The 23,642-nt window shown below is 45.1% G+C and overlaps 2 protein-coding genes across 3 annotated transcripts; both read left to right on the top strand.

Annotated features, from left to right (window-relative positions):
* The first annotated feature begins 410 nt into the window (after positions 1-410).
* Positions 411-11,776, top strand: rnaseh2b (ribonuclease H2, subunit B). 2 transcript variants are annotated; one of them, XM_014174287.3, is made up of 11 exons: positions 411-625; positions 1,063-1,134; positions 1,311-1,418; positions 1,513-1,589; positions 4,498-4,612; positions 4,903-4,967; positions 7,709-7,814; positions 9,379-9,460; positions 9,822-9,867; positions 10,245-10,322; positions 11,112-11,776. In XM_014174287.3, the coding sequence occupies exons 1-11, from the start codon at positions 562-564 to the stop codon at positions 11,220-11,222; spliced, it is 924 nt and encodes a 307-aa protein (XP_014029762.1). In that variant the 5' UTR covers positions 411-561; the 3' UTR covers positions 11,223-11,776. The 2 variants fall into 2 exon arrangements, with proteins under 2 accessions (XP_014029762.1, XP_014029763.1); XM_014174288.3 differs by lacking the exon at positions 10,245-10,322.
* Positions 11,777-19,047: 7,271 nt separating this feature from the next.
* Positions 19,048-21,659, top strand: LOC106586714 (uncharacterized). Its single transcript, XM_045707395.2, has 2 exons — positions 19,048-19,243; positions 19,768-21,659. Exon 2 carries the CDS (start codon positions 19,770-19,772, stop codon positions 21,327-21,329), a length of 1,560 nt encoding a protein of 519 aa, XP_045563351.1. The 5' UTR covers positions 19,048-19,243; positions 19,768-19,769; the 3' UTR covers positions 21,330-21,659.
* Positions 21,660-23,642: the final 1,983 nt, after the last annotated feature.

Below are 23,642 nucleotides of genomic sequence, written 5' to 3'. Positions count from 1 at the left end.
CCAGGCAGTGTCACAGGAAGTCCCTAAAAATTGTCTCCAGCCTCCAGCCACCCCAGTCATAGACTGTTTTCTCTGCTACCGCATGGCAAGCGGTACTGGAGCACCAAGTCTAGGACCAAAAGGCTTCTCAACAGCTTTTACCCCCAAGCCATAAGACTCCTGAACAGGTAATCAAATGAACACCATTTTAACTACACATTCTTGTACATATTACTTCAATTAGCCCAAATAACCGGTGCCCCCGCACATTGGCTACCCGGACTATTTGCATTGTGTCCCGCCACCTCCCACCCTCAAACCCCCTCTTATGCTGCTGCTACTCTAATTATTGTCATATATAATTAATAATTACAGGTTATTGCGACTTTTCTCCTACTACGTGGGGGACTTTTATTTTCACATTTCCCAAATTCCGTGACACGGAAGTACTTTTTTTGTGCTGCTGACGAGAGGCTGATTTGTTGCGCTGTCAACAACCAGCTAGCGTGCTATCTTCTTAACAAAAAATACACTTTTAAATTGTTGCTTGCCATTTTAACTAGCTAGCTAGCCGAGATCAAAATGACCACTAAAAAGAAGCGGACACCACATTCACAAAACGACAGATGGGTTGTTGTTGCTGCAGGTAAATTAGGCAACTGTAGCTCGCTAACGTTAGTTTACTAATATCACTTTCATCTGTGCATAACTTAATATTGTAAAAGTAATTGTTATATCTGTGGTATAACATATGTGTATAACTAACCTGTGGTCTAACGTAGTTAACGAAATAGCTAGTTATAGTAGTTTAGACAGAATGTAGCTAAGTTACTGTCATTGCTGGTTCGTCTTTCCAGCTACTACAATGGCAGTTGTTGTTGCATGATCCATCGTAGCCGAGTTAGCGCAACTTCACGATAGCTACACATCCATATTACAATGATCTAAACTAGAGCTAGATCCATCGTTATCTAATTGGAGCAGCTCCACTTGCAACACAGTTTCGCGTCCAGCAGTGGGCTGCATCGGTGACAACAGCAGCAGCAGCATGTCATGTATTTGTGTATTTCTTTGTCCACACAGACTCTGCAGTGGAAATACCAAAGAAAGATGACAGTGACCCCACTTTCATCCGGCTTAGGAACCCTTCAACAGGTAGCTAGTGAGCATCAATAGCACATTTTACACAGACGCAACGTAAACTAACGCTCATTCCAAGCAAAACTATGAAAGTCAAAAGCATTGAAAAAAAGCATTCTCCAAAGTGGTAGCTAGCTTTCTCTTTACTCTATCTAGTGAAATTAGCTAACTATCTATTTTTACTTTTCTAGATGCAGCGTCTTTGTACCTGTTGGGCAGTGGTGATGTGCAGCTGTATGAGGTCAAAGCCTTTAACGAGGACTTCCACTCCTGGTTCATTGGCCAGACTGTACAGAGAGGTAATTTCCAGTCAGATGATAGGTAGTTAAGCTTAACCAGTCTTAATACATTGTGGTGTTGAAGATTCAAATGTAATAATTTGATTTTGAACAGATGGGAGACTTCTGTATATCACTCCAATGGATCCCCTCTACCTACTGTTGCCCTACTTGATCAAAGCAGGTAAAGAGGTAAGTAGTGTGTCCAATCAAAAACGCATCTTTTGACCATTGTCCAAAATACTATCTTTATTGTGTAGATAATCCTCTAAGAAAACCAATGTTCAAACCTTCAATGTTCAAATGTCTCTTTCATAATCCGTTCAAAACTTATTGGAGTTTTTACCCTTGTAGGATGGTCAAAATTCCTAAATCAATGGAGGCCAGAGGAAAAAAGTGGTCATACTGTAAATCAGGAAAATAGCACCGTGTCAGCTAGGCTGGATGCTGTGTGAGAATAAAGGCTACCTGACAGGCTTACTATTGAACTCGTTATCTTTCTTTTGTAATCTAGGGGACATAAAACAATATAGAGGTAAAATAGATATTGTTTTTGAGACATGACATCAAGTTTTTTCATATTTTAGTATACACTGTTCATATTAATGCAAAGTAGAGGTCGACCGATTATGATTTTTCAACACCGATTTTTGGAGGACCCAAAACCCCCGATACCGATTAATCGGCCGATTTTTATATATACATTTGTAATAATGACAATTACAACAATACTGAATGAACACGTTTTGTTTTCGAGATGATAGTTTCCGGATTCGACCATATCTGTGTGTTATTATGTTATAATTAAGTCTATGATTTGATAGAGCAGTCAGACTGAGCGGTGATAGGCAGCAGGACGCTCGTGAGCATTCATTCAAACAGCCCTTCGCAATGCATTGCGCTGTTTATGACTTCAAGCCTGTCAACTCCCAAGATTTGGCTGGTGTAACCGATGTGAAATGGCTAGCTAGTTAGCCGGGTGCGCGCTAATAGCATTTCAAACGTCACTCGCTCTGAGACTTGGAGTAGTTGTTTCCCTTCCTCTGCATGGGTAACGCTGCTTCGAGGGTGGCTGTTGTCGATGTGTTCCTGGTTCGAGCCCAGGTAGGAGCGAGGAGAGGGACGGAAGCTATACTGTTACACTGGCAATACTAAAGTGCCTATAAGAACATCCAATAGTCAAAGGTATATGAAATACAAATCGTATAGAGATAAATAGTCCTATAATTCCTATAATAACTACAACCTAAAACATTTTACCTGGGAATATTGAAGACTCATGTTAAAAGGAACCACCAGCTTTCATATGTTCTCATGTTCTGAGCAAGGAACTTAAACGTTAGCTTTTTTACATGGCACATATTGCACTTTTACTTTCTTCTCCAACACTTTGTTTTTGCATTATTTAAACCAAATTGAACATGTTTCATTATTTATTTGAGGCTAAATTGATTTTATTGATGTATTATTTTAAGTTAAAATAAGTGTTCATTCAGTATTGTTGTAATTGCCATTATTACAAATAAATAAATACAAAAAAATTGGCCGATTTAATCGGTACCGGCTTTTTTTGGGGGGGGTCCATCCAATAACCGGTATCGGTATCGGCGTTGAAAAATCATAATCGGTCGACCTCTAGTTTGAATGAATGCTTACGAACCTGCTGCTGCCTACCACCGCTCAGTCCGACTGCTCTATCAAATATCAAATCATAGACTTAATTATAATATAATAAACACAGAAATACGAGCCTTTGGTCATTAATATGGTCAAATCCGGAAACTATCATTTTGAAAACAAAACGTTTTTTCTTTCAGTGAAATACGGAACTGTTACGTGTTTTATCTAACGGGTGGCAACCCTAAGACTAAATATTGCTGTTACATTGTACAACCTTCAATGTTATGTCATAATTATGTAAAATTTTGGCACATTAATTACGGTCTTTGTTAGGAAGAAATGGTCTTCACACAGTTCGCAACGAGCCAGTCGGCCCAAACTGTTGCATATACCCTGACTCTGCTTGCACTGAACGCAAGAGAAGTGACACAATTTCCCTAGTTAATATTGCCTGCTAAAATTAATTTATTTTAACTAAATATGCAGGTTTAAAAAAATATAGTTGTGTATTGATTTTAAGAAAGGCATTGATGTTTATGGTTAGGTACATTGGTGCAACGACAGTGCTTTTTTCGCGATTGCGCTTTTGTTAAATCATCACCCGTTTGGCGAAGTAGGCTGTGATTCGATGATAAATTAACAAGCACCGCATTGATTATATGCAACGCAGGATAAGCTAGTTAAACTAGTAATATCATCAACCATGTGTAGTTAACTAGTGATTATGTTAAGATTGATTCTTTTTTTATAAAACAAGTTTAATGCTAGCTAGCAACTTACCTTGGCTCCTTGTTGCACTCATGTAACAGGTGGTCAGCCTGCCACGCAGTCTCCTCGTGGAATGCAATGTAATCGGCCATAATCGGCGTCCAAAAATGCCGATTACTGATTGTTATGGAAACTTGAAATCAGCCCTAATTAATTGGCCATGCCGATTTAATCGGTCGACCTCTAATGCAAAGTTCCTGATCTTTTTAAAAATATTTTCAAGCCTTTTACATTTAATTCAGCTCATGTCCTGCAAAATTTTGTCTTGGTAAAATGTATTTTATAACATAAGGAAGTGAAATGTCATCACCAAAGTGCTTTTTCACCCACTCTGGGTGGACACCCTAAGGTAAGGCCCATAAGACCATACTCACTTTTGAAATACATTTAATTGGTTTTATTGCATCTTTATCTCTCCCCTTTATGATTACATCTTTGTCAGTCTTTCTCTCTTTGTGATCTCTCTTCCCCCTTTGTGATTTTATTCATCTCTCTTTCTCTCTTTGCGATGTCCTGTCCTTCTCTCTTTGCGATGTCATCTGTCTTCCTCTCTTTTGTGATGTCATCTCTGTCCTGTGTGATTCCATCTCTGTTCGGTCATCGTGATGACATATCATTCGGTCTTTCTCTCTTTGCAAGGTCATTTCTGCCCTTTTGTGACGTCATCTGTCTTCTTCTTTTTGTGATTTAATTTCTCTGTGTTCTGCTGTAGGGGAAGTTCCAGCCCGTGGACCAGGTAATGATGGACGAGGACTTCCCAGCATGCACCAGGCTGCTGAGCTGCATACGCTCCCAGGCCTCCCTGCACCATGTGGCTGAGGAGAAAGGTCAGAGGTCACTGTGTTCAGCAGAAACAAACTAATGTTGAAAGTTAATGTGCTCCTCAGAAACAATCAACTATCAAACTCTGATTACGACCCCTCTCAACCCAATAATTAGCTTCTCACTCGTACGTCAGTCTGAAGCGCACATGAATGGTTGCTGGATTAAATGTGTATATCAGATCCTCAGAGACTGCAACACTCTTGTCACATTGTTTCTGATTTTCTAAGAATGAGCTGCACGTGAACACAGAAGTCAAGTGTAATGTTGTGGTCTCTTTCTGCTGCTCCTTCAGAGATGGGCAGTGTGAAGTTTCAGCGCTACAGCCAGGAGAGGACCATGGAATGGTTAAAGAAAAAGGTACACGTTGATCACCATGAGCTGCATATGCCCATATCATCCTCTATTGCAGTGGTTCCCAACCTTTTTCAGTTACTGTACCAACAACTGAATGTTGCTCTGCCTGGAGGACCCCTGAAGTACCCCCCCATGTGCATTTTACCAGTAGGCCATTGGTCTCATGATTTTTCTCTAGTACCCCTGTGGATAGGCCCAGTACCCCCAGGTGTCCTAGTACCCCCTGTGGATAGACCCAGTACCCCCAGGGGACCTAGTACCCCCTGTGGATAGGCCCAGTACCCCCAGGTGTCCTAGTACCCCCTGTGGATAGACCCAGTACCCCCAGGTGTCCTAGTACCCCCTGTGGATAGACCCAGTACCCCCAGGTGTCCTAGTACCCCCTGTGGATAGGCCCAGTACCCTCAGGTGTCCTAGTACCCCCTGTGGATAGGCCCAGTACCCCCAGGTGTCCTAGTACCCCCTGTGGATAGGCCCAGTACCCTCAGGTGTCCTAGTACCCCCTGTGGATAGGCCCAGTACCCTCAGGTGTCCTAGTACCCGCTGTGGATAGACCCAGTACCCCCAGGTGTCCTAGTACCCCCTGTGGATAGGCCCAGTACCCCCAGGTGTCCTAGTACCCGCTGTGGATAGACCCAGTACCCCCAGGTGTCCTAGTACCCCCTGTGGATAGACCCAGTACCCCTTGGTGTCTTAGTACCCCCTGTGGATAGACCCAGTACCCCCAGGTGTCCTAGTACCCCCTGTGGATAGACCCAGTACCCCCAGGTGTCCTAGTACCCCCTGTGGATAGGCCCAGTACCCCCAGGTGTCCTAGTACCCCCTGTGGATAGGCCCAGTACCCCCAGGTGTCCTAGTACCCCCTGTGGATAGACCCAGTACCCCCAGGTGTCCTAGTACCCCCTGTGGATAGGCCCAGTACCCCCAGGTGTCCTAGTACCCCCTGTGGATAGGCCCAGTACCCCCAGGTGTCCTAGTACCCCCTGTGGATAGACCCAGTACCCCCAGGTGTCCTAGTACCCCCTGTGGATAGGCCCAGTACCCCCAGGTGTCCTAGTACCCCCTGTGGATAGGCCCAGTACCCCCAGGTGTCCTAGTACCCCCTGTGGATAGACCCAGTACCCCCAGGTGTCCTAGTACCCCCTGTGGATAGGCCCAGTACCCCCAGGTGTCCTAGTACCCCCTGTGGATAGACCCAGTACCCCCAGGTGTCCTAGTACCCCCTGTGGATAGACCCAGTACCCCCAGGTGTCCTAGTCTAAGGTGTGCAAGGTTTTGTTCTAGCCCATTAAACTAAATCATCAATCAGGTGTTATGCCATGCTGTGGGTTCCCATGAGAGGAGTGGGGAATGGTCATGCTGGGGGTTCCCAGGAGAGGAGTGGGGAATGGCCATGCTGGGGGTTCCCAGGAGAGGAGTGGGGAATGGTCATGCTGGGGGTTCCCAGGAGAGGAGTGGGGAATGGCCATGCTGGGGGTTCCCAGGAGAGGAGTGGGGAATGGTCATGCTGGGGGTTCCCAGGAGAGGAGTGGGGAATGGTCATGCTGGGGGTTCCCAGGAGAGGAGTGGGGAATGGCCTTGCTGGGGGTTCCCAGGAGAGGAGTAGGGAATGGTCATGCTGGGGGTTCCCAGGAGAGGAGTGGGGAATGGTCATGCTGGGGGTTCCCAGGAGAGGAGTGGGGAATGGTCATGCTGGGGGTTCCCAGGAGAGGAGTGGGGAATGGTCATGCTGGGGGTTCCCAGGAGAGGAGTGGGGAATGGTCATGCTGGGGGTTCCCAGGAGAGGAGTGGGGAATGGTCATGCTGGGGGTTCCCAGGAGAGGAGTGGGGAATGGTCATGCTGGGGGTTCCCAGGAGAGGAGTGGGGAATGGTCATGCTGGGGGTTCCCAGGAGAGGAATGGGGAATGGTCATGCTGGGGGTTCCCAGGAGAGGAGTGGGGAATGGTCATGCTGGGGGTTCCCAGGAGAGGAATGGGGAATGGTCATGCTGGGGGTTCCCAGGAGAGGAGTGGGGAATGGTCATGCTGGGGGTTCCCAGGAGAGGAATGGGGAATGGCCATGCTGGGGGTTCCCAGGAGAGGAGTGGGGAATGGTCATGCTGGGGGTTCCCAGGAGAGGAGTAGGGAATGGTCATGCTGGGGGTTCCCAGGAGAGGAGTGGGGAATGGTCATGCTGGGGGTTCCCAGTAGAGGAGTGGGGAATGGTCATGCTGGGGGTTCCCAGGAGAGGAGTGGGGAATGGTCATGCTGGGGGTTCCCAGGAGAGGAGTGGGGAATGGTCATGCTGGGGGTTCCCAGGAGAGGAGTGGGGAATGGCCTTGCTGGGGGTTCCCAGGAGAGGAGTGGGGAATGGCCTTGCTGGGGGTTCCCAGGAGAGGAGTAGGGAATGGCCATGCTGGGGGTTCCCAGGAGAGGAGTGGGGAATGGTCATGCTGGGGGTTCCCAGGAGAGGAGTGGGGAATGGTCATGCTGGGGGTTCCCAGGAGAGGAGTGGGGAATGGTCATGCTGGGGGTTCCCAGGAGAGGAGTGGGGAATGGTCATGCTGGGGGTTCCCAGGAGAGGAGTGGGGAATGGTCATGCTGGGGGTTCCCAGGAGAGGAGTGGGGAATGGTCATGCTGGGGGTTCCCAGGAGAGGAGTGGGGAATGGCCATGCTGGGGGTTCCCAGGAGAGGAGTGGGGAATGGCCAGTAGATGTGACAGCATTAACTGTGTGTTGGTCTTGCTGTGTCTCTGCTGTTCCAGGCTGAGAGGACAGTGAAGATCCTGAGAAAGAGTAACATCTCAGTGGGAGAGGGAGTAAAGTCCACGACGTATGTCCGAGTCAAGCAGGAGTCAGAGACCCAGGAAGGTGAGTCAAGCCCAAGTCCAGTTTGGTCCAGTACTATATACCTGGGCATGCTCTTCCTGGCCTGCATACATAACATGAACCAGAGGATGGCACCAAAACCCTTGTAGAGATCAGGGGCCTCATTTATAACTGTTGCATACATTTCACACTAAATATCTCCGTGCGCCATTTCTGAAAAGACTGCGCAAAAATATATAGATTTCTAAACTTGGTGCACGCCATACGCATGTTTCCCCTTATAAATGACCTGTCGTAAAACGCCCTCCAGTCACCATTTATGATGAGTATAACGCCTGTCATTTGCTGTATCATTTGGAACTGTTGGCATTAGGCCACAGCATACAAAAGATGAATTGTTGTTAAATATTTAGTTTGTCAATAGATTATTGTTTTTCTATGTCCTGTCTTCTTATAGGCTCTGAGATTAAATAGGCTATGATGTTGTGCTCCTTTCGCACAGCAATACTGTATCCTACCCACACGTAAGCTACCGGTCTATTTACTGTGTTGGCAGACTGTTTGAGTCTTTAGCAGTCATTTCTGCTGTGTTTGGCAAAGGACTTGTGTCAGTTTGGGAATGAGAACACAATGGCAACTTGTTGTGGACCTGTCAGTAGAACATTTAGATTCAGCCATGTTTTCTATCCACTCTTCCACCAACCTAAACATGATGGACGGCCCACAAATTCTGAGACATTGTCTAGGGCCGACTACTCAAAATAAAATGTAATTACAGGACTTGCAGTAGTATTCATAGGGCTACTTCAATGTTAAATTTGACTGTATTATAAAATGTGCTGTCTATGGGATTGAAAACTTGAAATACACAGCTTATTTATTTACTAGGCTACTAGGTTAAATGAGATGCGCATGGTAATTTGTTGTATGGCTTCTTCGGGAATATAAACCCATCACGGCAAAAAAGGTGAATAATTTATTCTCCAATGGTTATGAAAATAAACTAAATAGGATAAATATTCATATGTCTATTTTAAATTCTACAGATAATTTTTTGGGTTTTCTCACTAATGGCAAATGGCTGCATTCTTGTTCATATGTTTTCCTGTTTTATTTATGAACAAGCTTTTCATAATTTCCTCCATTTGCACAAAATACTTACTTCCCAGCTTGCAATACAATATTTCAACCACTAGCAGAGATGTGTACACATTGTCTAAAGTTTGCAGAGAGGTGAGCAAATTCTCACGTCAACTAAATTGACGTGAGAATGCCAACTTTTGCATGAAGTGGCGCATGCACATTTTGGGCTGTATTTTGTACATACGCTCCAGGACCTAGCTACGCCCCAGGACCTAGCTACGCCCCAGGACCTAGCTACGCCCCAGGACCTAGCTACGCCCCAGGACCTAGCTACGCCCCAGGACCTAGCTACGCCCCAGGACCTAGCACAGCAGACTTAGCCAATTCCTGTTTTACATTGAGTTTCACACAAGCTCAGATTGTAAACCCAGTTTTCTGTGATATCAATAGGAAGGTTATATTTGTGTAATGAAATGTGATGCTGTGGTATTAACTCTCATACCCTCTATTCATAATCACACAGAGGACTACCTGCGGTATGCCCATGGCCTGATATCTGAGTACATCAGTGAAGACCTGAGCAAAGCCCTCCTCAAGCATCTCCAGTATGTACACACATTGACTATACTTAGTTTTTATGTATTAATGTTAAAAGCACAATCTAGAATTACATTTATGTAGCTTCATTGTAACTGCCACTGAGTAATATTTATTGAATGGAAACTGCAGATGACTGGGCGGTTTGAGGCAGTCACCACAGAATTCAAAGAACTCGGTGACAGTTGTTTTGAAAACACATCTCCCACAGTGCCCAGGGCAGCACTTTGACTGGAAATGTACTGGTGATTCAAGTGCCAGATTGTGACATTAAGACCATGATAGTACTGAAGGTAACACATTAAGCAGTATTGTTAGTGTGTAACAGTTTGATGGTGAGTCAGTAATCCTTCACTTTCCTCCTGACAGGTTACCTGAGCTCTCAAGTCCTAAGGAGGTGGAGCCTCCCTCAAAGGTATTTTTTCCAGCTTCATTTTGTGTTGTTACACTGTGTAGTTATATTTGTATACAGTATATTTGTTCCAAGTTATGTGTTTATTTGGTCAAATATTTGTGATTTTTTTTTAAATGTACTACTTGCTTTTAGATATTGCAGCGCCAGTGGCTTTTCAACTGTGTTCTATTGACATTCACCTGATGGTTGCAGTGTAGCAGTAGATTAGTGTGTTTTTATTCCTGTTTCACGTGTGTTGGTGGGTGTGGTTGGTGGGTTTGCGGTAGTCACGGTATCTTGCGTGTCCCTGGCTTGTCTGTGTCGTGTGTCTGGGATGTGACGGTCGGTGTTCTGAGTGGAAAGTACAGCTAACTGTAAGTGCCGTGTTCGGTCGGCAGAAGCGGAAACTGACTGACAAACCATTGGAGGCAGGAGAGGACTACACCAAATTCAACAGCTCCGATTTCTCCCGCAAAGTGAGTGAGATTAGGGGCAGTCTGCACGAAGGGACCAAGGAGAGAAATGAGGGGGGGACTCTTGCAGGAATTTGTTTATCGAACAGTTTTATAGGTAGTGATAGGTTTCCCGTACCTTACTAAATCTCATGTTACCTCATTAGCTAGCTAGTTAACAACCTGGACCTGGTAACTAACAGTATATCCAAAACATGTGGGGGCACAGAAAGAAAGGAAAAGGCATAGCTTCTTCAGGTGATCAATGATCATAGCAATGATTGAGTGACAGATTTGCATGTCCTCATCACAAACCTGACATTCTTAAACAGAGTGTACAGTTGTCTATAGGAAACAGTAGAAACCTAATATTTCACAAATCTTTTTAATTTCAATGACAGGTATTTGTATCAACATTTTAGTTAAACTAATTTACAGAGTTAGGTATTAGTTTCTAGGGAACAACGTGCTTCAGCAGAAGCTAGAATTCACATTGATAACCAGTCTATCAATAAAAACATTTTCTGGGGCTGCTAAATTTGATGTGGTGCTCCTAACTTTAAATTGGGAGCAGCAGTGCTATCAACGAAAATGTATTTTAGAGCCTTTTATATAAATGTATTTTAGAGCCCCGTATATAATTTTCTGTCAAGCTAAACCAGTCTACGTGATTGCAGTTTAAAGCAATGCAGTGCAGAGGCCTACAAGTAACGTCTGTCTGGAAATGAGCTATGCTGATATGTAATAACATTTCAGCCATCTTCACTCAAGGCAGATGAGCAATGCTATTGACTCTCTCTTCTCATCCCCCAGCCGCCCAAGAAGATGAGTGCTGCACAGAAGACCCTGGCCAAGGTGGACAAAACAGGCATGAAGAGCATGTCTGCATTCTTCAGCCCCAAGGGCAAGGCAGAGAAAAAATGAATGTTAGGATGATACAGCTGTGTGTGTGTGTGTGTGTGTGTGTGTGTGTGTGTGTGTGTGTGGTGTGTGTGTGTGTGTGTGTGTGTGTGTGTGTGTGTGTGTGTGTGTGTGTGTGTGTGTGTGTGTGTGTGTGTGTGTGTGTGTCTGTTTGTTTGTTTGTCGGTCGGTGTGCGTGTCTACAGTGTGTGTTTCTGTCGGTCTGTGTGGGTGTCTAGTGTGTGGGTGTCTGTCGGTGTGCGTGTCTAGTGTGTGTGTCTGTCGGTGTGCGTCTACAGAGTGTGTGTCTGTCGGTCTGTGTGTATGTCGGTCGGTGTCTAGTGTGTGTCTGTCGGTGTGTGTCTACAGTGTGTGTCTAGAGTGTATTTTAGAGCCCTTTATATAGGGCTCTAAAAAATAGCACTTTGTCCTTTTGTTTTGTCAGTGTGTGCCGGTCGGTCGGTGTGTCAGTGCAGTGTATGTCTGTGTGTGTGTGTGTGTGTGTGTGTCTGTCGGTCTGTGTGTCTACAGTGTGTGTGCACGCACACGTGCTTTTGGTAATAAAGAAAATAACTATTTTTGTCCTTTTGTTTTGTCCTTGAAAAGGGTTGTATCTCCAGACAATAGGGATGATGCAGGAAACTCATCTGGAGCGAAGTGATTTGAATTTGCATTGAGAGGCAGGGCTGATGCACATTGAGAGAGGCAGAGGACAAAGCCTAAAATAATGAATAGTTACTATTCTTTCAAGGTTGGAGTATATTATGGTACATGTTCAAACTTGCTGCTCCCACTCTTCTTTACTGAGCGCTCAGATTACTGTAGATAACCAGCAGGAGTACAACATGTGGTCTCAGATTACTGTAGATAACCAGCAGGAGTACAACATGTGGTCTCAGATTACTGTAGATAACCAGCAGGAGTACAACATGTGGTCTCAGATTACTGTAGATAACCAGCAGGAGTACAACATGTGGTCTCAGATTACTGTAGATAACCAGCAGGAGTACAACATGTGGTCTCAGATTACTGTAGGTAACCAGCAGGAGTACAACATGTGGTCTCAGATTACTGTAGATAACCAGCAGGAGTACAACATCTGGTCTCAGATTACTGTAGATAACCAGCAGGAGTACAACATGTGGTCTCAGATTACTGTAGATAACCAGCAGGAGTACAACATGTGGTCTCAGATTACTGTAGGTAACCAGCAGGAGTACAACATGTGGTCTCAGATTACTGTAGATAACCAGCAGGAGTACAACATGTGGTCTCAGATTACTGTAGATAACCAGCAGGAGTACAACATGTGGTCTCAGATTACTGTAGGTAACCAGCAGGAGTACAACATGTGGTCTCAGATTACTGTAGATAACCAGCAGGAGTACAACATGTGGTCTCAGATTGCTGTAGATAACCAGCAGGAGTACAACATGTGGTCTCAGATTACTGTAGATAACCAGCAGGAGTACAACATGTGGTCTCAGATTACTGTAGATAACCAGCAGGAGTACAACATGTGGTCTCAGATTACTGTAGATAACCAGCAGGAGTACAACATCTGGTCTCAGATTACTGTAGATAACCAGCAGGAGTACAACATGTGGTCTCAGATTACTGTAGATAACCAGCAGGAGTACAACATGTGGTCTCAGATTACTGTAGATAACCAGCAGGAGTACAACATGTGGTCTCAGATTACTGTAGATAACCAGCAGGAGTACAACATCTGGTCTCAGATTACTGTAGATAACCAGCAGGAGTACAACATGTGGTCTCAGATTACTGTAGATAACCAGCAGGAGTACAACATGTGGTCTCAGATTACTGTAGGTAACCAGCAGGAGTACAACATGTGGTCTCAGATTACTGTAGATAACCAGCAGGAGTACAACATGTGGTCTCAGATTACTGTAGATAACCAGCAGGAGTACAACATCTGGTCTCAGATTACTGTAGGTAACCAGCAGGAGTACAACATGTGGTCTCAGATTACTGTAGATAACCAGCAGGAGTACAACATGTGGTCTCAGATTACTGTAGATAACCAGCAGGCGTACAACATGTGGTCTCAGATTACTGTAGATAACCAGCAGGAGTACAACATGTGGTCTCAGATTACTGTAGGTAACCAGCAGGAGTACAACATCTGGTCTCAGATTACTGTAGGTAACCAGCAGGAGTACAACATCTGGTCTCAGATTGCTGTAGATAACCAGCAGGAGTACAACATGTGGTCTCAGATTACTGTAGGTAACCAGCAGGAGTACAACATGTGGTCTCAGATTACTGTAGATAACCAGCAGGAGTACAACATCTGGTCTCAGATTACTGTAGGTAACCAGCAGGAGTACAACATGTGGCCATAGTGGAGTTTGGAGTGTGACTGTTTGAGGTTGTGGACAGGTGTCTTTTATACTGATAACAAGTTCAAACAGGTGCCATTAATACAGGTAACGAGTGGAGGACAGAGGAGCCTCTTAAAGAAGAAGTTACAGGTCTGTGAGAGCCAGAAATCTTGCTTGTTTGTAGGTGACCAAATACTTATTTTCCACCATCATTTGCAAATAAATTCATTAAAAATCCTACAATGTGATTTTCTGGATTTTATTTTCTCATTTTGTCTGTCATAGTTGACATGTACCTATGATGAAAATTACAGGCCTCTCTCATCTTTTTAAGTGGGATAACTTGGCTTGGTGGCTGACTAAATACTTTTTTTGCCCCACTGTACATAGTGAACAACCTAATGTTGGTTGTCTTGAGAGACGGATGCACCAGGAAAAACTGGATCAAATGAGCCTATATAAAGAAAATGGACAGTTGCATTGTTCAGCTGACAGACTTGTGATGACAGCTGAGTCATGTGGAGTAGATGGTCTGTTTACAGTCACAGTAACTAGGTAATGAGAGCATTCGTTGGGCATTACACTGTCCCAAATTACGCACAGCCCTTTGTGGATCAGGTAACAGTCACAGGGGCCGCAGCAGACTGGACTATTTATCAGGCCGCCAGGATTAGAAATGTGAAAACCCAACAGATGTTGTCAGGACAGGTGTCTCTGCTCTGGCAGACACCATTTTCTCTGTTCCCCCTGTAGCAGTGGCAATTTTAGCATGTAAATCTTGGTGGGGCAAAAAAAATTTTTTTAATGCATGCCAGAAAAGCCACTACACAATACAAAAAAATACATGAATTGCACTATAATGATGACAAACGGTGCCCACAAACTGTTAGGGCCTACATAAAGCTGTCCCAACAGCAGAGCTTTCTTTCCAGCACCATGGAGTGAATCCTTAGCCAGGTGTAGCAGTGATATCAGCAGAGCCTTGTCTGGCAGCAACACAGTTCATTCAGCCTCATTTACTGCCTTTTAAAAAACATTGCTTAAACAGTATTCTCCCTGTACAGTCAGATCTGTAAGATAAATAAGGGGGGCATATAAGCAGACAATGAAAGCTCTTACAATATTCACTGATTCAATTTCTCTAAAACAGGCTATAGGCTACATTATGTACCACCAAGTCAAGACAGTAGGCTAAGTTATGAGGGGGAAAGGGACCAAATTATTAGGGTGTGGCACATAGACAGCGTACTACACAATATATGCTTAGTATTACTTTCTTAGCTGCAGTATACATATTACCCTGGCATATTACATAATTTATGCAGCAGCGTACAATACATTTTTGGACTCACCTTGTTGTGCTGTGCTCACTTTAACAGGAAGGTGGCGCAGCGGTCCTTGTGGGCAAATTTTGTCATTGAAGTCTGGCATTCTCTGGATTTATGTTGCTTTCAAGACAACTAGGAACTCTGAAAAGAACAAGGTCGAATCATGACGTCAGTGATCTTCAGGTCAGAGCTCTAGAAAGAGGCCAGAGTTCCCTACTTGGAATTCTGAGTTGAATGACCATTCAAAACGTATCTTCCCAGTCGGAGCTTGTTCCCAGTTGTCTTGAACTCACTGTAGTCTGAGATTTCCCATTTCCGAGTTTCCAGTTGTTTTGAACGCGGCAGAAGTCATGCTAGATTGATAGCATGGCCAATATATTCAACCTTTTCTGGCCCATGATGTTGAATGTTTATCCTTTTAAGCTTGGAAAAGAGACCCTTAAACCCAGACTTGGACCACACACCCACTCCACTGAATAGCAGGCTAAGGATCACGTTGCAACGCTTGCATTTAGCCACTGATTCCTTCCAAACCACTCATTGTTGAATTTGTGATTTCCAACTTGTGTAATGTTTATGTCCAATGGCCGATGAGCACTAATATGTTTTATCTATAATTTATCTTCATATTAGAAGGATAAAAAGGATTTGCCAGTATATTGATGTGATTCATGATGATGACTGCTTGTCTAACTTGCTAGCTAAGATTTAGAAATTATGATGTTGACATGATCAGTCCAATCAAAGCTACTGTAGATATAACGTCATTTTATCTGTGGTCAATGACCTTGAGCCTTCTTGGATGGGCACTTCTAATGTAACTCTATGGCAGCACCCAAGGGGATTGAATTTTGGAGCTCTCCCTGTAGATTTTGCGGTGACAGTGTCTCGATGAGTGACAGAACACTGAGCCAATCACGGCACAACAAGAAAACATTACCAACCCCTACACGCCGTATTTTCCGCTGACTGCCCCACCACCACCACAGGAAGCACTGAGCCAGGCTGAAACACCTGCATTTAGGAGCTGCCTTAAGAACGCAAAAAAAAAGAGGACATGTTTGTATGCGGCTTTATTAACTCAATTATAATTTTTTTAACTTTGTTTGCAAACGTATTAATGCCAAAATATTGACAGAATTTCTCATGTCATCGTTGGCTGCCACACCACCATGTTTACTCTCGTTCTCTCTCAGTTCCTCCTTCCTCTAGTCAACCTATTCCTCTCACATCTCTCTCACTTCCTGCTGCTTTTCATATTACAGTGTTTCCCCACCAATTCCTCACCAGCTGCGTACGTGTCAACCACTTTTGGCAGGTGGATGGGGTTCCTCTAGGTGTCGTCGGCTGTTCGTTGTCGCTGTTCTTCTTGGCCGTGCTGCTGTGGTCACTGGTTGGGGCCGGCTTCTTCAGCTTTGACTCATCCATGGGATGCTGTGGGACACTCATGACCCAGTTGGAGTGGAGGTCATTCCCAGAGGTGCTTGTGGCCACAGAGAGAGAGAGAGAGAGAGAGAGATGGGTTCACTTCAGTTCTCAAAATGCCCATCAAAATTCTACACAGGAAGACAGGAAAAAACACAAAAAGATAGTTTGTGATCAGTTACTCGGAGACAAGAAACTTTATGTAGGCCGATTTCAACAGTGTCGCTCACAATGACCAGTAGATCAACCACAGCATGTTGTCTACTGTCTTCATGGTTTAAGCAACTTGATCTTACTTCTAACTAAATAACAACTCACCAAAAAATCAACATCAGCGTGCCCATCGTTTAAGTGGAGCTTGCTCGTGGGCTCAGGATCACAGCTCACGATGACAGCGTAAAATAAGTCCAGTGTCCTCCTCAATGGGGATTGGAGGGGCAAACAGTTTGGTCCTCATGATCTGTCGGGAAAAAAATCACAACACAAACAAAAGAGAGAATAAGATTGTTTATTAATTTCTTTACTAGGCATTCAGTGTTTCAACAATTTAATGTAGGACACATTAAAGATAATGGTAAGGAGAGGTCATAGCCATTTAGTGTATCACACAGCCTCTCTACCTGTGCGTCCTTGGAGGTGAGTGGCAGGGGTTCTGGCTTCTTCTTGGGGGAGATGGTGGCCTTCATCTTGTTGATTTTTAAGTTGTTGACTTTCCTTGTGTGCTACCGTCTCTAAGCCACCAGCTCTTTCAAATATCCAGACAGTTCTGGTTCTGAGAGTATAGCCATATCCAGTCCTGCCTCTGGTAATATTACAAGGCGCTGGTGGACTCAACATTTGCTCCACTTTAGGGTGGAGTTGATGGATGGCTGTGTCCTCTGGCCCACAGGAGTATGGAGGTGCTGTGCACCAGCTTGACGTGCACGCACTGTGGTAGTCCTGAGCGGACCATGGGCTGCCATCGCCTGTGTCCCTGGTGGTTGGGGCGAACACGTTGTTGATCTTCCTAAACATCCCTACTGCACCTTGTTGATCTTCCTAAACATCCCTACTGCACCTTGTTGATCTTCCTAAACATCCCTACTGCACCTTGTTGATCTTCCTAAACATCCCTACTGCACCTTGTTGATCTTCCTAAACACCCCTACTGCACCTTGTTGATCTTCCTAAACATTCCTACTGCACCTTGTTGATCTTCCTAAACATCCCTACTGCACCTTGTTGATTTTCCTAAACACCCCTACTGCACCTTGTTGATCTTCCTAAACATCCCTACTGCACCTTGTTGATCTTCCTAAACATCCCTACTGCACCTTGTTGAACTTCCTAAACATCCCTACTGCACCTTGTTGATCTTCCTAAACACCCCTACTGCACCTTGTTGATCTTCCTAAACATCCCTACTGCACCTTGTTGATCTTCCTAAACATCCCTACTGCACCTTGTTGATCTTCCTAAACATCCCTACTGCACCTTGTTGATCTTCCTAAACATCCCTACTGCACCTTGTTGATCTTCCTAAACATCCCTACTGCACCTTGTTGATCTTCCTACACATCCCTACTGCACCTTGTTGATCTTCCTAAACATCCCTACTGCACCTTGTTGATCTTCCTAAACATCCCTACTGCACCTTGTTGATCTTCCTAAACATCCCTACTGCACCTTGTTGATCTTCCTAAACATCCATATTGCGCGTGGAGCGGATCACAGTTAGAGAATATAATGGTCGCTAGATTGTGGTGTCGAAATGACATTGACACATCCATCCATAACCGTTTCCAAACAATATTCCTCAGAAATGACCTACAAAACAAGTGGACTACGCATTTAAACAACAGTGTCACATTGATACTCCATGGTGCTGAAACTGTCTGAATGCCAGGAGGTGGAACACATTGGACTCAGTTCTTCACAACTCCACCATCTGTCACTATGAGGTTATGGGGGCTTGAGTTATGGAAACGGGCCTATTGTCAAGTGTCACCAAACGGGCCTAACACCAAGTGTCACCAAAACTCACACGCTGTAGTCTCTCTGCCCAGTCGGCTATAGACACAATATACTATTTCAGAATTTCTCACATTGGATTTAAGTTAGGAAAAATGATAGTCAGCTTCAAAAGGGATATGCAACACACAATTCCCAATCTGTCGGCCTAACCATGTGACCCATTCAGATCTGAGGACCAGAGCCATGCATGCGTTCCTCATTATTTGACAAAACCTTAGCTATCCTAATCGTCAGACTGGGAGATTAATATCTGTCCAAGTTTCCCTGCCAAATAAGTAATTAAGCTGCAGTCTCATGTTTCAGGCCCTCTGAACGCCATCGTTGGACTGGTTCTGTGCGGGCCAGCAGACGCAAGGCAATCTCCAGTGACTAGTGCACATGTGTCAAACTCATTCAACGGAGGGCCTAGTGTCTGAGGGTTTTCGCTCCACTCTTATTAAACACACACACACACTGACATACACACACTTTCGTCCTGTTCCATTACTTTAAAAAGGGCCACATCCTTTTACACTGAGACAAAAGGAGAAAGAGAGAGTCCCCTTTCTATAGTATTTGCTTGTAGTGTTCTTTCATGAAATAACTATGTCCTTCCTCTTTTAAACCACTCACCTGCTTTTTTTCAACTAAACTGTTGTTTCATGTCCTGGACATGTTTCACAGATGCTATGATGGAGGATACAGAGACTGCACTCTCACTTCCTCTTGGTTTTGTATAAAGTAGTGCTAGTTACACAAAACCACTCACTCACACTGCTCTATTATACTGCACTGGCTTGGTACAATACTTCACTGGCTTGGTACAATAGACCTGGAGAAGCTGGAGACATTGACCTGAATACAGCGAGGAGAGGAGCATACCTCCAACCCAGAGCAACAGGTGGAGGACTGCATGACTTGAAGAGACGCATTGCATCATTTGAATTTGAAGGTAAGGTGCTTTATTTCGGAACTATTATGATTCAAGAGTCAAAACAAAAATGCATATAACTGCCCACAGTTAGTTCTTAAATGTATGAATACATTCCAAAATATATTTTGACCAAACTGCTGTAAACTGATCAAACTGCTGTAAAATCAAATTCTATTTGTTACATGTGCCGAATACAACAGGTGTGACCTTACCGTGAAATGCTTACTTACAAGCCCTTAACCAACAATGCAGTTAAGAAAATAGAATTAAGAAAATATTTACTAAATAAACTAAAGTAAAAAAAAGAAGTAACACAATTACATAACAATAATGAGACTATATACAGGGGGTACCGGAACCGAGTCAATGTCCGGGGGTACAGGTTCGTCGGGGTAATTTGTACATGTAGGTAAGGGTAAAGTGACTATGCATAGATAATAAACAGCAAGTACCAGCAGTGTAAAAATGAACTGGCCAAACTGCTGTTAACTGACCAAACTGCTGTAAACTGACCAATCTGCTGTATGTGTGTTCCTTTCCAGCCATGCTGTGTGAGAGCAGACTATGGAGCATGACCTACTGTAGTGAACAGGATAGACTGGACCCTCTCCCCCCTGTAATAGAGCCCCCCAGGAGGAGCGTGAAGGCTGGGTCAGAGCTGGCTGCAGCCACCCTGCTTCAGGCCTCTCCAGGCCAACCAAGCAGAAATGGCCAGTCCATCCTCAGTAGAGTGCCCCAAAACCAGAGGCCCTCCCAGGCGAGTGCCCAAATCCAGCCCCAGGCTTTTTCTCCACCGCAGGATCTGCATTCCCAGAGTCCCCATCCTGACAGACACATCTCCCCAGAGATGGAGATCCCTGGGCAGGCTTGTTCCGGTGGCGAGGTCCCCTTCCTGGTGCCCTCCTTCTGCCAGAGCATCTGTCAGAACTACAGCGACCTCCACATCGGGGGTGACCAGGTGCTGCCTCTCTTGGCCCACGATGGGGAGGTCCTGCCCTGTAGCGACAACCAAGCCAACGGCCCCTTCCTCCATTCCTGTGACGTACCCCCGGCCGCAGAAGACTCTCCCCCAGATCGGGCCACTGAAGACGGGCTTCTGCGTCCTCTCCAGTGGGGCTCAGGCTTGGGGTCCTCCCGCTGGAGGGCGGGGAGTGGCCGTGACCGGAGCGTCCTTCTTCAGGGGCTCGAGGGGCCACTCTCTAACTCGCTGCTCAACCGCTACCTGGAGAACAAGATACTGGACCTGTACCAACAGTACATGCTGGAGAACATGGCCCATGATGGGGGCTATGTTGAGGGCTTGCCCTGCTCTCTGCTGGCCTCAGAGTTGATTCTTACTAGCCTGGATCAGATCACCCTGCAGCTGAGCCGTGAGGGCCATCTGGAAGCGGGCCGGGCCAAAGACATGGTGCTCAGCTGCCTACTGAGGGTGGCCAGCGGCCTGCAGTCCAGTGAGATCAGTACTCCCCTGCTCCAGATCTCCACAGATCTGCAGCTCCCCACTGATACTGCTACTGGTGCTGCTGCTAGTGGTGCTACTGCTAGTGGTGCTACTGCTACATCTACTGCTACTGGTGCTGCTGCTAGTGGTGTTACTGCTAGGTCTACTGCTAGTGGTGCTACTGCTAGTGGTGCTACTGCTAGGTCTACTGCTACTGGTGCTGCTGCTAGTGGTGCTACTGCTAGTGGTGCTACTGCTAGGTCTACTGCTACTGGTGCTGCTGCTAGTGGTGCTACTGCTACATCTACTTCTACTGTTGCTGCTGCTAGTGGTGCTACTGCTAGGTCTACTGCTACTGGTGCTGCTGCTAGTGGTGCTACTGCTAGTGGTGCTACTGCTAGGTCTACTGCTACTGGTGCTGCTGCTAGTGGTGCTACTGTTAGGTCTACTGCTACTGGTGCTGCTGCTAGTGGTGCTACTGTTAGGTCTACTGCTACTGGTGCTGCTGCTAGTGGTGCTACTGTTAGGTCTACTGCTACTGGTGCTGCTGATAGTGGTGCTACTGCTACATCTACTTCTACTGTTGCTATTATTGCTGATGCTGCCAAACCTCAGGGACCTCTCAGCTCTACAATTGACCCCCAAGTTAAAAACATCCTTTAACCCCTGACCCCTGAATCAACTGGACTCAGACACCACCTTGCTACAGAGGTCAAACCAACACTTGACTCCTCTGTCCTCCAGTACTAGACAGGTTCACTCTCCCCCTAGCTTTAAAGTCTGAAAATCAGACTCCCCTGTTTCTTATTTTTCTACCTTCACTCAGGTTCTCCCTTTCTCCTCTCAGTTTCCCTACATACAGTTCTGGGGAAATGAAACCGCTTTCAAACAGCTGCAGTGATAGAAATAGATAGAAATTCAGGTGGAAACTGTGGTTGAGAGGAAAGACGTCTGCACTGTTCTCATGTTTTCATAAAGAGAACAGTAACATTGTATGTAATGTTATTGTCTCATTATTTTAGTGCAAAATCAATAAACATGTTGATCACACAAAGTCAGCGACACTGATATGCTCCCAGTACAGCACATCCTTCCCAATAGATTATCATGAAAGTACAGTACACTAACGTGGTCCTGTGGTGATATAACATTTGAGTGGTCAAAGAGTTGGAGAAAACACTTTCAGCCCTTCAGTGAAAGTCCAGATAGGTTTCACAACCATCTCGATTCATTGTAAAGAATTTCAGGGTAGTTTTTCTGCACATAAACAATATGTTCTATGTAGGCTGTATCTGTAGCTGAGTAAGTAGGGAAGTGTGTTCTGCCATCTGCACTTTTTTAAGCTACCACAAGAGGGGAGCAGAGAGGTGTATCCCAGCAAGACAGGCAGATGCCAGGCCACATTTTTCCTTCTCTCTTATAGTATGTTGCCTCTCCTCTGTCTCTCTCTTGCTCGCTTTTTTTCTCTCACGCACTCTCTCTCTCTCATGCAGCTTCTCTCCCTCTATCCCAGTCCTTCTCTCTCTCCCCCTTCTCTCTTTCTACGTCTCTCTCCCAGTCATCCTCTTCCACTCTCTCGGTCTTTCTGTCTCCTGTCCTACCCATCTCCTTGAAGCCATACAGCTAATGGGTTGTTATATTCCACTCCCTATTGTCTGCCGCCAATGATGTCATCACAACCAAGTCTTAAACATACTGTACTGAGTGTCTGTCTGTCTGTACGTCTTTCAGTCAGTCAGTCAGTCAGTCAGTCAGTCAGTCAGTCAGTCAGTCAGTCAGTCAGTCAGTCAGTCAGTCAGTCAGTCAGTCGTCGTCTGTCTGTCTGTCTGTCTGTCTGTCTGTCTGTCTGTCTGTCTGTCTGTCTGTCTGTCTGTCTGTCTGTCTGTCTGTCTGTCTGTCTGTCCGTATGTCTTTGCATGTGTGTGTGTGTGTGTGTGTGTGTGTATCTGTGCATATGTACTGGCTTATTGTGTGAGTATATGTACATGTTTGTGTTTGCACCTGTGTGTGTGTTTGTACCTGTGTGTGTACCTGTGTGTGTACCTGTGTGTTTGTACCTGTGTGTGTGTGTGTGTGTGTCTATGCTTTCACTTCCTCCACATTGCCTGAGACAGGTGAAAGATAGGAATCTCAGCTCACCATGGGTATATTTTAGGCACAGCTGCTGACACGTCCCACATGAACCAAAGAGAAACAGAACCACCTACATTTCAACATCAACGCTACATGTTTATGTTTATTTTTCCACATTTCCTTCGATTTGAAGGAACCGCCACACCATTTGCCCTTCTGAGCCAGTGTTTGAGCCACTTCCTTGTTTCTTGTCCAAACACACAGCCACGGGAGGAAACTGTGTTTACAGAGAGGAGCACTGCAGTTGAGGCCTGTGTGAAGTCTCAAGGCCGTGGAGACACATGTTCAGTTGTTCTGCTTTCATCTAGCTCCATCAGCCTAGGTACTAGTTAAAATAATCCAGTCCTGTCAGATACAAACAAAAACACACATGTAAATATGATTCACACATGCACACACACTGCACTGACAGCCCCCACAGTTTGAGCATATTCAAACAAACTGATTTCCAGAGACCTTGAAAGAGAAAATTAAAAACAGGCATTGTTTTTCCAGCTGAAGTTTGGGTTAGAAGAGATGGCTGGGGCTTTAACTCTTCCAGACCTAGTGGGCTTGTACATAAAACCACTTCCACTCCATTGCATAAAACCCCCAAAACCTGCATTCAAACTGGTTTCAATGACATCCAGCTTAGGGTTTAATAGAGATTTCCAAAGTATAATAAAGGTTGGCTGTCAGCTACACAATTCCTTCCATCTTTTTGACATAATCAGGACACACCGAATATGCATAAGCAATGTAAATAGATGGGGTGAATGTGCTGGAAAAGTACATTCAACTTTCATAATAACAAAGAACAAATATGTGTGCGTGAGGGTATAGACTTTCATATAGCCAAAAGGG

This window comes from Salmo salar, chromosome 25 (genome assembly GCF_965601325.2).
Source record: "Salmo salar chromosome 25, fSalSal1, whole genome shotgun sequence".
NCBI classification, from domain to species: domain Eukaryota; kingdom Metazoa; phylum Chordata; class Actinopteri; order Salmoniformes; family Salmonidae; genus Salmo; species Salmo salar.
Note: the sequence above shows the minus strand (reverse complement) of the source record. Positions and strands in the feature narration are given on the sequence as shown.

Excerpts from the sequence above, each read along its gene's own strand:
- rnaseh2b (XM_014174287.3), top strand. The coding sequence starts at position 562 with ATGACCACTAAAAAGAAGCGGACACCACATTCACAAAACGACAGATGG. Across the intron at positions 4,613-4,902 it reads CCATGTGGCTGAGGAGAAAG|AGATGGGCAGTGTGAAGTTT; the intron begins GTCAGAGGTCAC and ends CTGCTCCTTCAG. Across the intron at positions 7,815-9,378 it reads GGAGTCAGAGACCCAGGAAG|AGGACTACCTGCGGTATGCC; the intron begins GTGAGTCAAGCC and ends ATAATCACACAG.
- LOC106586714 (XM_045707395.2), top strand. The coding sequence starts at position 19,770 with ATGCTGTGTGAGAGCAGACTATGGAGCATGACCTACTGTAGTGAACAG.